Raw genomic sequence first — 13694 nt, 5'->3', positions numbered from 1 at the left:
GAGTGGGACTAGCTGGATTGATCGTGCATAGAGCCGGCGTGGACTTGATGGGCCGAATGGCCTCCTTCCATGCTGTAACCTTTCTATGATTCTAAATGTAGTCACTGTTATAATGTAGGCAACATGGCAGCCAATGTGCGCACTGCAAGATCGCACAAACAGAAATGTGATAACGATCAGATAATCTTTTTGTTTAGTGATGTTGCTTGAGACATAAATATTGGTCAGGACACTGGGAGAACTCCTCTGCTCTTCTTCGAATAGTGCCATGGGCTCTTTTACATCCATCTAAGAGAGCACTAAGGGCCTCATTTTAATGTCTCATTCGACAGTGCAGCTCTTTCTCCGTATTGTATCGAGGTGTCAGCCTAGATTAACAGCTCAAGTCTATGGAGTGGGGCTTGGAAAGAGATCAGACAGTGTCCACCGCAGCCTCTGCGACCAGTGGGCACCACAGAATATTGGTTGTATCATTGACCGTGAAAATGAAATATTGGGCTGGTCCATTGCTCTAGTCCTGGCAGAGGAATGGGCACCAGGATGAAACATTAGAGAGGAAAAACAGGGTGCACAGAGGACTGGGAGAGCCAAATAGCACCAGGGTGAAGAAGAACATAATAGGAGTAGGAGTAGGCCATACGGCCCCTCGAGCCTGCTGCACCATTCAATATCCCTCAATTTCTTTAGAGTCCAAAAATCTATCAATCTCTGTCTTGAATGTACTCAACGACTGAGCATCCACAGCCCTCTAGGTAGTGAATTGCAAACATTCACAACCGTCTGAGTGAAGAAATTTCTCCTCCTCTCAGTCCTAAATGGCCGACCCCTTATCCTGAGACTATGCCCCCTAGTTCTAGACTCTCCAGCCAGGGGAAACAACCTCTCAGCATCTACCCTGTCAAGCCCCCTCAGAATCTTGTATGTTTCAATGAGATCACCTCTCATTTTTCTAAGCTCCACAGGGTGGTGGGTGTGCTCCTGAGCCCGGCAAAATCCACCATGCATTAGTCCAGGATGACTCGAGAAGGTCTCTCTGCCCGGTTGCTGCTCTTCTGAGCCCTACCACGTGCCTGAGTGACCTTGGAACGAAAATGCACAGTATCCAATGCTGAAAATTTCCCGCAACCGTTGGGCACAGCACATGTGACCTGCCTCATTGATGATGAAAATAGGACTGATATTAAAACGCTTTGCGCACATTATTAATTTTTACATGGGCAGTTTGGCCGATATTCACGGTGCCCTCCCCTTTGGGGGATTCAATTGTATTTCTTTGGTGCAATTGGGGCTCACTCCACTGGCCCAATTCAAAATAGGAATTGATGTAACAGTTGCCCAGAGCATTGCCATGTTGGTGCTGCCTGAACTTTAGTGCCTTTTGCTGGCAAAGCCACATTGTGACTCCCCCTGCACTCTGGAATTCTATTCCTAAAACATTGCTCCTTGCCACATCTTTCCCCAGCCTTCAAAAGCCTCCTCTCCATCCATCTCTTCTCACACTTCTCCCTACACCTCCTCTGTTGTGTTCTCAAGGGCAATTAGGGATGGGCAATAAATGCTGGCCTCGCCAGCGACGCCCACATCCCATGAACGAATTTTTAAAAAAGCACCCCCACCACCACTTTCCTTGAAGGTGTAAATAAATTCATTTTCTGCAATTTCTTTAACCACAGTTTCTACTCAAACTCTGATCATTTGGAATGCCAGCCGGTGCCATCACAGTTCCGGTTACACATGGTAACCCTTGTATGCTGGGAAAAAAATGGCAAGATAAGGATCAGGGTGCACTGTAAACTTTATTTATATTTAATGGTGGGTTGCTTATGGTTTGTCCAGGATCTGAAGCACAGTCACTGAATGTTCTTCACTCAGGGGGTTGTGAGTCTTTGGAATTCTCTACCCCAGAGGGCTGTGGATGCTGAGTCATTGAGTATATGCAAGGCTGAGATCGATAGATTTTTGGACTCTAGGGGAATCAAGGGAAATGGGGATCGGGCAGGAAAGTGGAGTTGAGGTCGAAGATCAGCCATGATCTTACTGAATGGCGGAGCAGGCTCGAGGGGCCGTATGGCCGACTCCTGCTCCTATTTCTTATGTTTTGTTTTACTGAGTTGGACAACTCCTGTCGTTGCTCAAAAGCGGCACTTGCTGTGACCCCAAAGCTTTGGACCACAGCACAGAATGGAATGGGTCATGGTGGGGCAGTGGGGTGGTTGGGAGAGTGTGAATGGCTTGGAAATTCAGGAGGGTGGCCTGGAGCATAGTCACACACTCGGGAAGGGGTAATGGCAGCCCATTGATTTAATTAATAAAGATTCCCTGCCTACACACCAAACAATGTAATTAATACACCCCCCGGCTAACAAATCTAGTGTTAGGCAGTTTTAAGAGTGGACAGGCTACTCTCCAACTCCAAACAGAAACTTAACTGGACCAGCCACATAAATACTATGGCTACAAGAGCAGGTCAGAGGCTGGGTATTCTGCGGCGAGTGACTCACCTCCTGACTCCCCAAACCCTTTCCACCATCTACAAGGCACAAGTCAGGAGTGTGATGGAATACTCTCCACTTTCCTGGATGAGTGCAGCTCCAACAACACTCGAGAAGCTCAACACCATCCAGGACAAAGCAGCCTGCTTGATTGGCACCCCATCCACCACCCTAAACATTCACTCCCTTCACCACCAGCACACCGTGGCTGCAGTGTGTACCATCCACAGGATGCACTGCAGCAACTCGCCAAGGCTTCTTCAACAGGACCTCCCAAACCTCCAGCCTCTACCACGTAGAAGGACAAGAGCAGCAGGCACATGGGAACACCACCAGCTGCACGTTCCCCTCCAAGTCACACACCATCCCGACTTGGAAATATATCGCCGTTCCTTCATCGTCGCTGGGTCAAAATCCTGGAACTCCCTTCCTAACAGCACTGTGGGAGAACATTCAGCGCACGGACTGCAGCGGTTCAAGAACGTGGCTCACTACCACCTTCTCAAGGGCAGTTAGGGATGGTCAATAAATGCCAGCCTTGCCAGCGATGCCCACATCCCATGAATGAATAAAAAAGCACCATCTCTCCCCTCATTAAACACACAGGACAGGGTTCATATTTACACCCTGTCAGAAGAAAAGAGCACCACCAATAGAAACAGCATTGGGGTGACACTGTCATCCACAAATTCTGATCCCTTCAACAATCAGATCTCTGTGTTCAGTGCGAGTGGCTGACCAGCTGCTTGCCCCTGAGAAGCAGACAAACACACTCTGACAGAATGAAGGAAAGAAATATAACGGGTTATCTTGTGTAGAGACTGTATGGTTTGCAGCTGGTGATGTGCTGCTTGACTGCACTTTTCATTCCTCCCGAGAGAGATCCTGCGCTCCTTCACGCCGGTCAGGCGCGATCTCGTGCCCAGTAATTCGCTCTCTGTATGTTCCTGCCATTTCCACAGTGTCACCCGCACTCTGTACCTGCTCCCAGCACCTCCTGCTTGCTCTTTTTATCCCCTTCTATGGGACCTTACGTTTTAATATAACCAGTTCACCGTACTTGTTCTATGTTTATTGCCTATTCCCTCTAGTTTTTCCCCACCTCCCCATCCCGTCCTTACCAAGCTCATCTCATCCATGAGGCCCACCTTCTGTTCCCTCAACCTCATTCCTACTGAATTCCTGATTGTCCAATTTCCCTTCCTGTCCCCCTCATTTTAGCCAATAGTATAAATGATTCATGCTCTTTTTCCTTGCAAATTATCACCCCCAACTCCAACGTCCCTTCCCTCTCCATGGTTCTTGAATGTTTTGTTGCCTTTGAGATCTGTGCCCAGCTGTCCTATAAGTCCCTGTTTGAATCCCTCCAATCAAGTTTCCACCCCTCCCACAGCACCGCAACAGAGTTAACCAAAATCACGAATGACATCTTCTGTGACTGTGCGCAATATTAATTCCTGAAATTATCCACTTTAGTCAGAAGAATAGAAAAGCAGGATTTTTTTTAAAAGGTGAGAGACTAAGAAATGTTGCTATTCAGAGGGATTTGGATGTCCTTGTACACGAATCATAGAAAGTTAACATGCAGGTACAGCAAGCAATTGGGAAGGCAAATGGTATGTTAGCCTTTATTGCAAGGGGATTGGAGTATAAGAGTAAGGAAGTCTTGCTGCAATTATATAAGGTTTTGGTGAGACCATACTTGGAGTACTGTGTACAGTTTTGGTCTCCTTACCTTAGGAAGGATATACTTGCCTTAGAGGCGGTGCAACAAAGGTTCACTAGATTGATTCCTGGGATGAGAGGGTTGTCCTATGAGGAGAGATTGAGTAGAATGGGCCTATACTCTCTGGAGTTTAGAAGAATGAGAAGTGACCTCATTCAAACTGTCAAGATTCTAAAGGGGCTTGACAGGGTAGATGCTGAGAGGCTGTTTCTCCTGGTTGGATTCTAGAACTAGAGGTCATAGTCTCAGGATAAGGGGACGGTCATTTAGGACTGAGATAAGGAAAAATTTCTTCACTCAGAGGGTTGTGAATCTTTGGAATTCTGTACCCCAGAGGATTGTGGATGCTCAGTCGTTGAGTATGTTCAAGGCTGAGATCGATAGATTAGTGGACTCTAGGGAAATCGAGGGATATGGGGATCGGGCAGGAAAATGGAGTTGAGGTCGAAGATCAGCCATGATCTTATTGAATGGCGGAGCAGGCTCGGGGGGCTGTATGGCCTACTCCTGCTCCTATATCTTGTGTTCCTCACCCTCCTCGACTTCTCTGCAGCCTTGGGTATGGTCGACCGCACTATCCTCTTCCAACTTCTCTCCTCCACTCTCCAGCTCAGTGGGACTGCCCTTATTTGGTTTCACTCTTATCTATCCAATTGTAGCTTGAGCATCATTAGCTCAGTGGAGCACTCACACCCACTGTTGTGGGTGTACAAGATCCCTCGGCACTGTTCGAAGAAAAGCAGGGGAGTTCTCCTGGTGTCCCGGTCAATATTTATCCCTCAAGCAACATCGTTGAAACAGATTATCTGGTCATTTGTCTCATTGTTGTTTATGCAACCTTGCTGTGTGCAAATTGGCTGCTGCATTTGCCTGCATTACTAAGTAATTACATTTCAAAAGTACTTAATTGGCTGTGAAACACTTTGGGATGTCCTGAGGTTGTATAAGGTGCTATGTAAGTAAATACAGGTTTCTGTTACAACCAGCAATTCCATAGCAGTAAAAGAAATGAAAGAACTTGCATTTATTTAGCACTTTTCGTGACCTCAGGACGTCCCAAAGCGTTTTACAGCCAATTAAGTACTTTTGAAGTACAGTCACTGTTGTAATGTAGGAAACATGGCAGCCAATTTGTGCACAGCAAGGTCCCACAAACAGGAATGTGATAATTAGCACATAGGAACATAGGAACAGGAGTAGGCCATTCAGCCCCTCGTGCCTGCTCCGCCATTTGATAAGATCATGGCTGATCTGTGACCTAACTCCATATACCTGCCTTTGGCCCATATCCCTTAATACCTTTGGTTACCAAAAAGCTATCTAAGATTTAAATTTAGCAATTGAGCTAGTATCAATTGCCATTTGCGGAAGAGAGTTTCAAACTTCTACCACCCTTTGTGTGTAGAAATGTTTTCTAATCTCGCTCCTGAAAGGTCTGGCTCTAATTTTTAGACTGTGCCCCCTACTCCTAGAATCCCCAACCAGCGGAAATAGTTTCTCTCTATCCACCCTATCTATTCCCCTTATTATCTTATAAACTTCGATCAGATCACCCCTTAACCTTCGAAACTCTAGAGAATACAACCCCAATTTGTGTAATCTCTCCTCGTATCATTCTAGTAAACCTACGCTGCACTCCCTCCAAGGCCAATATGTCCTTCCGAAGGTGTGGTGCCCAGAACTGCTCACAGTACTCCAGGTGCGGTCTAACCAGGGTTTTGTACAGCTGCAGCATAACTTCTGCTCCCTTGTACTCTAGTCCTCTAGATATAAAGGCCAGCATTCCATTAGCTGCCTTGATTATTTTCTGCACCTGTTAATGACACTTCAATGATCGATGTACCTGAACCCCTAAGTCCCTTTGGACATCCACTGTTTTTTAACTTTTTACCATTTAGAAAGTATCCTGTTCTATCCTTTTTTGATCCAAAGTGGATGACCTCACATTTGTCTACATTGAATTCCATCTGCCACAGTTTTGCCCATTCACCTAATCTATCAATATCCATTTGTAATTTTATGTTTTCATCTACACTGCTCTCAATGCCACCAATCTTTGTGTCACTGGCAAACTTAGATATGAGACTTTCTATGCCTTCATCTAAGTCGTTAATAAATATTGTGAATAATTGAGGCCCCAAGACAGATCCCTGCGGGACTCCACTAGTCACATCCTGCCAATGTGAGTACCTACCCATTATCCCTACTCTCTGTTGCCTTTCGCTCAGCCGACTTCCTAACCAAGTCCGTACTTTTCCCTCGATTCCATGGGCTTCTATCTTAGCTAACAGTCTCTTATGTGGGACCTTATCAAATGCCTTCTGGAAGTCCATATAAATAACATCCATTGACATTCCCCTGTCCACTACTTTAGTCACCTCTTCAAAAAATTCAATCAGGTTTGTCAGGCACGACCTACCTTTCATAAATCCATGCTGGCTCTCTCTGATTAACTGAAAATTCTCGAGGTGTTCAGTCACCCTATCCTTAATTATAGACTCCAGCATTTTCCCCACAACAGATGTTAGACTAACTGGTCCATAATTCCCTGGTTTCCCTCTCTCTCCTTTCTTAAAAAGCAGAGTGACATGTGCAATTTTCCAATCTAGAGGGACAGTTCCTGAACCTAGAGAACTTTGAAAGATTATATTTAGGGCATGTGCAATGTGCTCACCTACTTCCTTTAAAACCCTGGGATGGAAACCATCTGGTCCTGGGGATTTGTCACTTTTTAGTGCTATTATTTTCTTCATTACTGTTGCTTTACTTATGTTAATTTTATCGAGTCCCTGTCCCCGATTCAATATTAGTTTTCTTGGGATTTCCGGCATGCTATCCTCTTTTTCTACTGTAAACACTGACGCAAAATAATTGTTCAATATGTCCGCCATTTCCCCATTGTCAATGACAATATCCCCACTTTCAGTTTTTAAGGGGCCAACACTGCTCCTGACCACCCTCTTTTTCCTGATATAACTATAAAAGTTCTTTGTTTTGGTTTTGATATCCCTTGCAAGTTTATTTTCATACTCTCTTTTTTTAGCTCTTACTATCTGTTTTGTGACCCTTTGTTGATCTTTGTATCTTTCCCATTCGCCAGGATCTGTGCCATTTTTTGCCTTTTTGTATGCCCTTTCCTTATGTCTTATACTGTCCCTTACCTCTTTAGTTGTCCATGGCTGTTTTTTTTGGCAAGTAGAGTTCTTGCCCCTCAGGGGTATAAACCAAATCTGTATCATGTTAAATGTTTCTTTAAACATTTCCCACTAATCATCAGTCATTTTACCCATTAACAGATTTGCCCAGTTTACTGTGGATAGTATCTCTCTCATCCCATTGAAGTCGGCCTTACCCAAGTCTAGAATCTTAGCAGCTGATTCACTTTTTTCTCTTTCAAACACTACATTGAACTCGATCATGTTATGATCACTATTGGATAGATATTTGCGTACAGTTAAGCCGTTAACTAAATCTGGTTCATTCCTCATTACTAAATCTAGTATGGCTTGCCCCCTTGTTGCCACTGGGACATATTGCTGTAGAAAACTATCCTGGACACACTCAAGAAATTCACTACCTTTCTGACAGTTGCTAGTCTGCTTTTCCCAATCTATGTGAAGGTTAAAGTCCCCCATTAAGACCACTATGCCTTTCTTACACGCTTGTCTAATCTCTGCATTTATACAATCTAGCACTTCAGAGCTGCTGCCAGAGGTCCTATACATAATTCCCACTATAGTCTTAGATCCTTTCCTATTTCTCAATTCAACCCATAAGGTCTCTGTTGGCTGCTTACCTCTCGTTATATCCTCCTTTATCATTGAAGTGATTTCATCTCTAATCATTAAGGCTACTCCTCCCCCTCTTCCATTTTCCCTATCTCTCCTGTAGACCTTATAACCCGGTATATTTAGTTCCTAATCCTGACCATCCTACAGCCATGTCTCAGTAATAGCTATCATGTCATACCCTCCAATTTGAATTTGAACCTGTAGTTCATTTAATTTATTCCTTATACTCCGTGCATTTGTATATAGAACTCTTAGTTGGGCCACACACCCTAGCCGGACCTTCAGCTTTGATGCTGGGTTAATCGCCTTAAGCCTTCTAGTTTTCACTTTATCTGTAGTGTCTAAAGTACACTTTCTTTCCTCTGCTCTATGCTTTTCCCTTTCACTTGTTCTTGAACAACTATTTGTACTATTTGTATTGTAGATTTCCCCTGGATCTTCCCCTCTCTTGCTGCTCTCAACTTTACTCCCTTCTGTCTCCCCGTTCAGGTTCCCATCCCCCTGCCACTCACGTTTAAACCTTCCCCAACAGCACTGGTAAACAACCCCGTGAGGACATTGGTCCCGGTCCTGCTCGGGTGTAACCCGTCACGCTTGTACAGGTCCCACCTTTCCCAGAACCGGTCCCAATGTCCCAGGAATCTAAATCCCTCCCTCCTACACCATCCCTGCAGCCACGCATTCATCCTGTCTATTCTCCTGTTCCTATACTCACTAGCATGTGGCACTGGTAGTAATCCTGACATCACTAATCTGTTTGTTTAGTTATGTTGGTGAACTGGTTGATGTCCGGCAACAAAATTACTTCACTGACATGACGTAAACTAACTGGAAGCAACTAAGTCACAACCGGGCATTGCAATTCACACATAAATAAGACAATGGTCCACATCACCCATCCAAGCTGCACACTGTAGTAATATCCTAAATATGAGAATCTCAGTGAAATTTGTTCAAATTAAGTTAAACCCATCGCCACTTCTACCCCACTCTTTTTGGGGTAGAAATGGCACAGCGCGGGTGTGAACTGGCCACAGGAATCCAGTTGTTATGGTGCTTGGTTGCTAGGGTGCCCACTTGCCAGCGTGCCATGTTGCTAGGGTGCCTGGTTGGTGGGTACCCGGTCGATGTGGTAACAATTGTCAGGGTTGCTATAGTGCTCGATTGCTGGGGTGTCCAGTTGCCAGGGTGCCGAGTTGCTTGGGTACCCGGTTGCTGGATGTCTAGTTGCAAGGGTGCCATGTTGCTCGGGTGCCCGGTTGGGCCTCAGTGCCCAGTTGCAGGGGTGCCCGATTGATTGGGGTGCCTGGTTATACGGTTATTCGATGCCCAGTTGCCAGGGTGCCTGGGTTGGCTGGGGTGCCTGGTTTCCCATTTGGTGACTGCCCGGTTGCCAGGGTACAAAGTTGCCATGATGCCTGCCAGTTCCCAGAGTGCTGGTTTCTGCCTACCCGGTTGCCAGGGAGCCCAGTTATCAGAGTGGTCGGTTGCCAGGGTGCCCAGTTCTCAGGGTGCCCGGTTCTCAGGGTGCCTGTTGCCAGGGAGCCCAGTTGCCATGGTACCCGGTTCTCAGGGAGCCCGGTTGCCAGGGAGCCCGGGGGAAGGCGGGGGAACCTGCGCCGCCGCACCCACAAGGCACCGCGCGGCAGCCTCCCCCTCGCTGACGGTCAGAGATTCGCTGCAAGATGGAGGCCCCGAGCCGCCGGCTGTTGCTCCTCGCCCTGGCGCTCGTCCTGCGGGTCACCGCCGCCTTCTACCTGCCGGGCCTCGCGCCAGTCAGCTTCTGTGAGAAAGACGGTGAGACCGAGTCGTGCAAGGTAAGGACCTCCCGCCCTCACCCACCCCGGGCCCCGGGCCCCCGCCCGCCCGCCTGCCCTCCCTCACCCCGGACCGCCCGCCCCGGGCCGTTTACATCCCTTCACTGCTGGTTACGTGTCACTAATCCGGGCGGAAGCGAGTCTCCCGGCCTGGGCCCGGCTCGGGCCTGCGCTGCTAACTGGCTGCCCCGGTCTCCTGGTGTTCGCTGTGTGCGGGCCTGGAGTTTGAGCGATCGCTGACCGGCTGCGCTCTCCCCCTTGTAGCAGGCCGCGTCCGCCACAGGATGGGAGGTGGTGTCGGGGCAATATCCCCAGGGGAGGGGTCTCTGCGAGGCCGTCTGGTCGATGTCCCGAGGTGGAGGCAGAGAGACTTCGACAGGGAATCCCTGAGTTTTGGGCCTCAGTGGCTGAAGGCACATCTGCCTGTGGCGAGGTGAAGGGAGGGGGGATGCGAGTTAAACTAGTATATGTTACAGTCACTGAGCGGCTGCACATCATTCTGGAGGGGGAGGATGGACAGCCAGAGGTTGTGGTCCGTATCTGTATTAATGATCTATGTACAAAGAGGGATGAGGTCCTGCAAGCAGATTTTAAGGAGTTAGCGAAGAGGTTAACAAACAGGACCTTTAAAGGTAGTAATCTCTGGATTCCTCCCGGTGCCACCTGCTAGTGAGTATAGAAATTGGAGGATAGAGCAGATGAATATCTGGCTGGAGAGATGGTGCAGGAGGGAGGGTTTCAGATTCCTGTGTGGGGTGGTGGGACTGGGTGGACGGGTTGCACCTCAATGGAGCTGGGACCAATGTCCTCGTGGGGAGGTTGGCTCGTGCTTTTGGCGGGGTGGTTTTAAACTAACTTGGTAGGGGGGTGGGCACAGGATGTAGCATTGGAAAGGAGAAACAAGGTGCACCAAGGATTGGGAGAGGAAGATAGCACTAGAATAAGAAATAGTACGGGATCAGACCAAGAGAGCGTACAAGAAAGTCTAACATTGGTTTACCGTGCATGTGTGGAAAAGCACGAAGCTTGGTAAATGAGGTTGGTGAGTTGCAGGCCAAATAGCCACATGGGAATACGATGTCATGGCGATAAGAGACTTGGCTCAAAAAAGGGCAGGATTGGGTACTAGATATTCCTGGGTACAAGGGGGGTGATTTTAAACCCCAAGAACGGGTGGGTTGGGGGCAGGTGGGAGTTGAAAATAGCTTTTTTTTGGGTCGCAACTGCAAAATTTTCGGACTTTGCATTCCCAGTGGGAAGCCTGTACTTTTACACGCCGATGTTAAACCCAGAAATAAAGCCAGGTTGCGGTCATGACATAAAAAACAACTATTTTCAACTCCCACTGCCCCCAACCCACCCATGCTTGGGTGAAAAATCACCCCAAGGTGTTCAGGAACGACAGGAAAGGGAAGAAAGGAGGGGGTTTGGCAGTATTGATTAAGGAAAATATTGCAGTGCTGGAGATAGAGGATGTCTTGGAGGGGTCAAGGACAGAATCTATTTGGTTAGAGTTGAGAAACAATAGAGGTGCCATTACACTAGGTGTATTCCATAGGCCACCAACTAGTGGGAAAGATATAGAGGAGCAAATTTGCAGGGAAATTTCAGAGTAGTGATAACGGGGTTCTTCAACTATCCTGGGATAGTAATATGAGGGGGAGGAATTTTTGAAGTGTGTTCAGGAGAACTTTCTTGACTAGTATGTTTCCAGCCCAACAAGGAAGGTTGTAAAATTGTTTACAATTGTCAACCCCAGTCCATCACCGGCATCTCCATAACAAGGAAGGAGGCATTGCTGGATCTGGTTCTGGGGAATGAGGCGGGCCAAGTGGAGCAAGTGTCAGTGGGGGAACATTTAAGGAACAGCGATCATAGTATCATAAGGTGTAGAATAGCTGTGGAAAAGGACAGGGACCACTCTAAAGTAAAAATGCTCAATTGGAGGAGGGACAATTTCAGTGGGTTGAGAACAGATCTGGCCTGGGTAAATTGGAATCAAAGATTGGCAGGCAAAACTGTAATTGAACAATGGGCGGCCTTTAAGAAGGAGATGGTACAGTTTAGTTCCATTCCCACGAGGGAGAAAGGTAGGGCAACTAAAGCCAGAGTTCCCTGGATGACAAAAGAGAGTAAGATGAAGCAGAAAAAAAGGGTGTCTGACAGATGTCAGGTTGATAACACAAGTGAGAATATAGAAAGTTCAGGGGGGGAGTGGAAAAGGAAATAAGAGGGGCAACGAGAGAGTATGAGAATAGACTGGCAGCCAACATAAAAGAGAATTCAAATGTCTTCCACAGGCATGTATAACAGTAAACGGGTAATAAGAGGAAGGGTGGGGCCGCTTAGGGTCCAAAAAGGAGATCTACTCATGGAGGCAGAGGGCATGGCCAAGGTACAAAATGAGTACTTGCCATCTGTCTTTACCAAGGAAGAAGATGCTGTCAGTGTCTCAGTAAAGGAAGATATAGTTGAGAAACTGGATGTGCTAATAATTGATAAAGAGGAGGTACTGGAAAGGCTAGCTGTACTTAAAGTATGATGTGGAGATGCCGGTGATGGACTGGGGTTGACAATTGTAAACAATTTTACAACACCAAGTTATAGTCCAGCAATTTTATTTTAAATTCACAAGCTTTCGGAGATTTTCTCCTTCCTCAGGCAAATGTTTCAAGATCTCCTTGAAGCCTACGCATTTATACATATTGAACAATAAAACATGGTGTTTACAGACTGCCCCTGCAACTGCCCGTTGCCAAGGCAATCACCGTGTTCAGACAGAGAGGTGTTACCTGCAGAACCTCCGAATACACATTCAACAAAAAAACAAACAGGGAAAAAAAACAGAGAAAAAAAAACACAGAGAGAGGCAGAAACATCCGGAAGGCAGAGAGAGAGCCAGCAAATAAAGTAGGTAAGTCACCTGGTCCGCATGGGATGCATCCTAGGTTGCTGAGGGAAGTAAGGGTGGAAATTGCGGAGGTACTGGCCACAATCTTCCAAACATCCGTAGATACGGGGGTGGTGTCGGAGGACTGGAGAATTGCAAATGTTACACCCTTATTCAAAAAAGGGTGTAAGGATAAACCCAGCAACTACAGGCCAGTCAGTTTAACCTCGGTGGTGGGGAAACTTTTGGAAACCATAATCCCGGGACAGAATTAGCAGTCACTTAGACAAGTGTGGATTGATTAGGGAAAGCTAGCACGGATTTGTTAAAGGCAAATCGTGTTTAACTAACTTGATTGAGTTTTTTGATGAGGTAACAGAGAGGGTAGATGAGGGCAATGTGGCTGATGTGGTGTATATGGACTTTCGAAAGGCACTTGGTAAGTGCTGCATAATAGGCTTGTCATCAAGATTGAAGTGCATGGAATAAAGAGGGCAGTAGCAGCATGGATATAGAATTGGCTAAGTAACAGGAAACGGAGAGCAGTCGTGAGCTTCTCAAGGGCAATTAGGGATGGGCAATAAATACTGGCCTTGCCAGCGACGCCCACATCCCATGAATGGATTTAAAAATTAGGTGATTGGCAAAAGAACCAAAAGTGACATGAGGGAAATCTTTTTTACACAGCGAGTGGTTAGGATCTGGAATGCACTGTCTGTGGGGGTGGTGGAGGCAGATTCAATTCAATCATGGCTTTCAAAAGGGAACTGGATATGTACTTGAATGGAAAAAATATGCAGGGCTACAGGGATAGGATGGGGGAGTGGGATTAACTGGATTGCTCTTGCATAGAGCCGGCACGGACCCGATGGGCTGAATGGTCCATGTAACCTTACTATAATTCTATGTGTTCTTTACTTTGTAAAGGTACTTGAGCAGAAGTTCTTCTGATTTTACCAGTTAACTCTTATCATACTC

General features: G+C 46.7%; 1 protein-coding gene across 1 annotated transcript in view; it reads left to right on the top strand.

Moving 5' to 3' along the window:
- The first annotated feature begins 9651 nt into the window (after positions 1-9651).
- The window catches only part of LOC137333149 (transmembrane 9 superfamily member 2-like), a 96675-nt gene continuing 92632 nt past the window's right edge, over positions 9652-13694 (top strand). Inside the window, exon 1 of the mRNA XM_067997330.1 lies at positions 9652-9826. Coding sequence (XP_067853431.1) covers positions 9695-9826 — 132 coding nt within the window. The 5' untranslated portion in view covers positions 9652-9694. The remainder of the gene's footprint in view (positions 9827-13694) is intronic.

This window comes from Heptranchias perlo, chromosome 15, assembly GCF_035084215.1.
Source record: "Heptranchias perlo isolate sHepPer1 chromosome 15, sHepPer1.hap1, whole genome shotgun sequence".
NCBI classification, from domain to species: domain Eukaryota; kingdom Metazoa; phylum Chordata; class Chondrichthyes; order Hexanchiformes; family Hexanchidae; genus Heptranchias; species Heptranchias perlo.
Note: the sequence above shows the minus strand (reverse complement) of the source record. Positions and strands in the feature narration are given on the sequence as shown.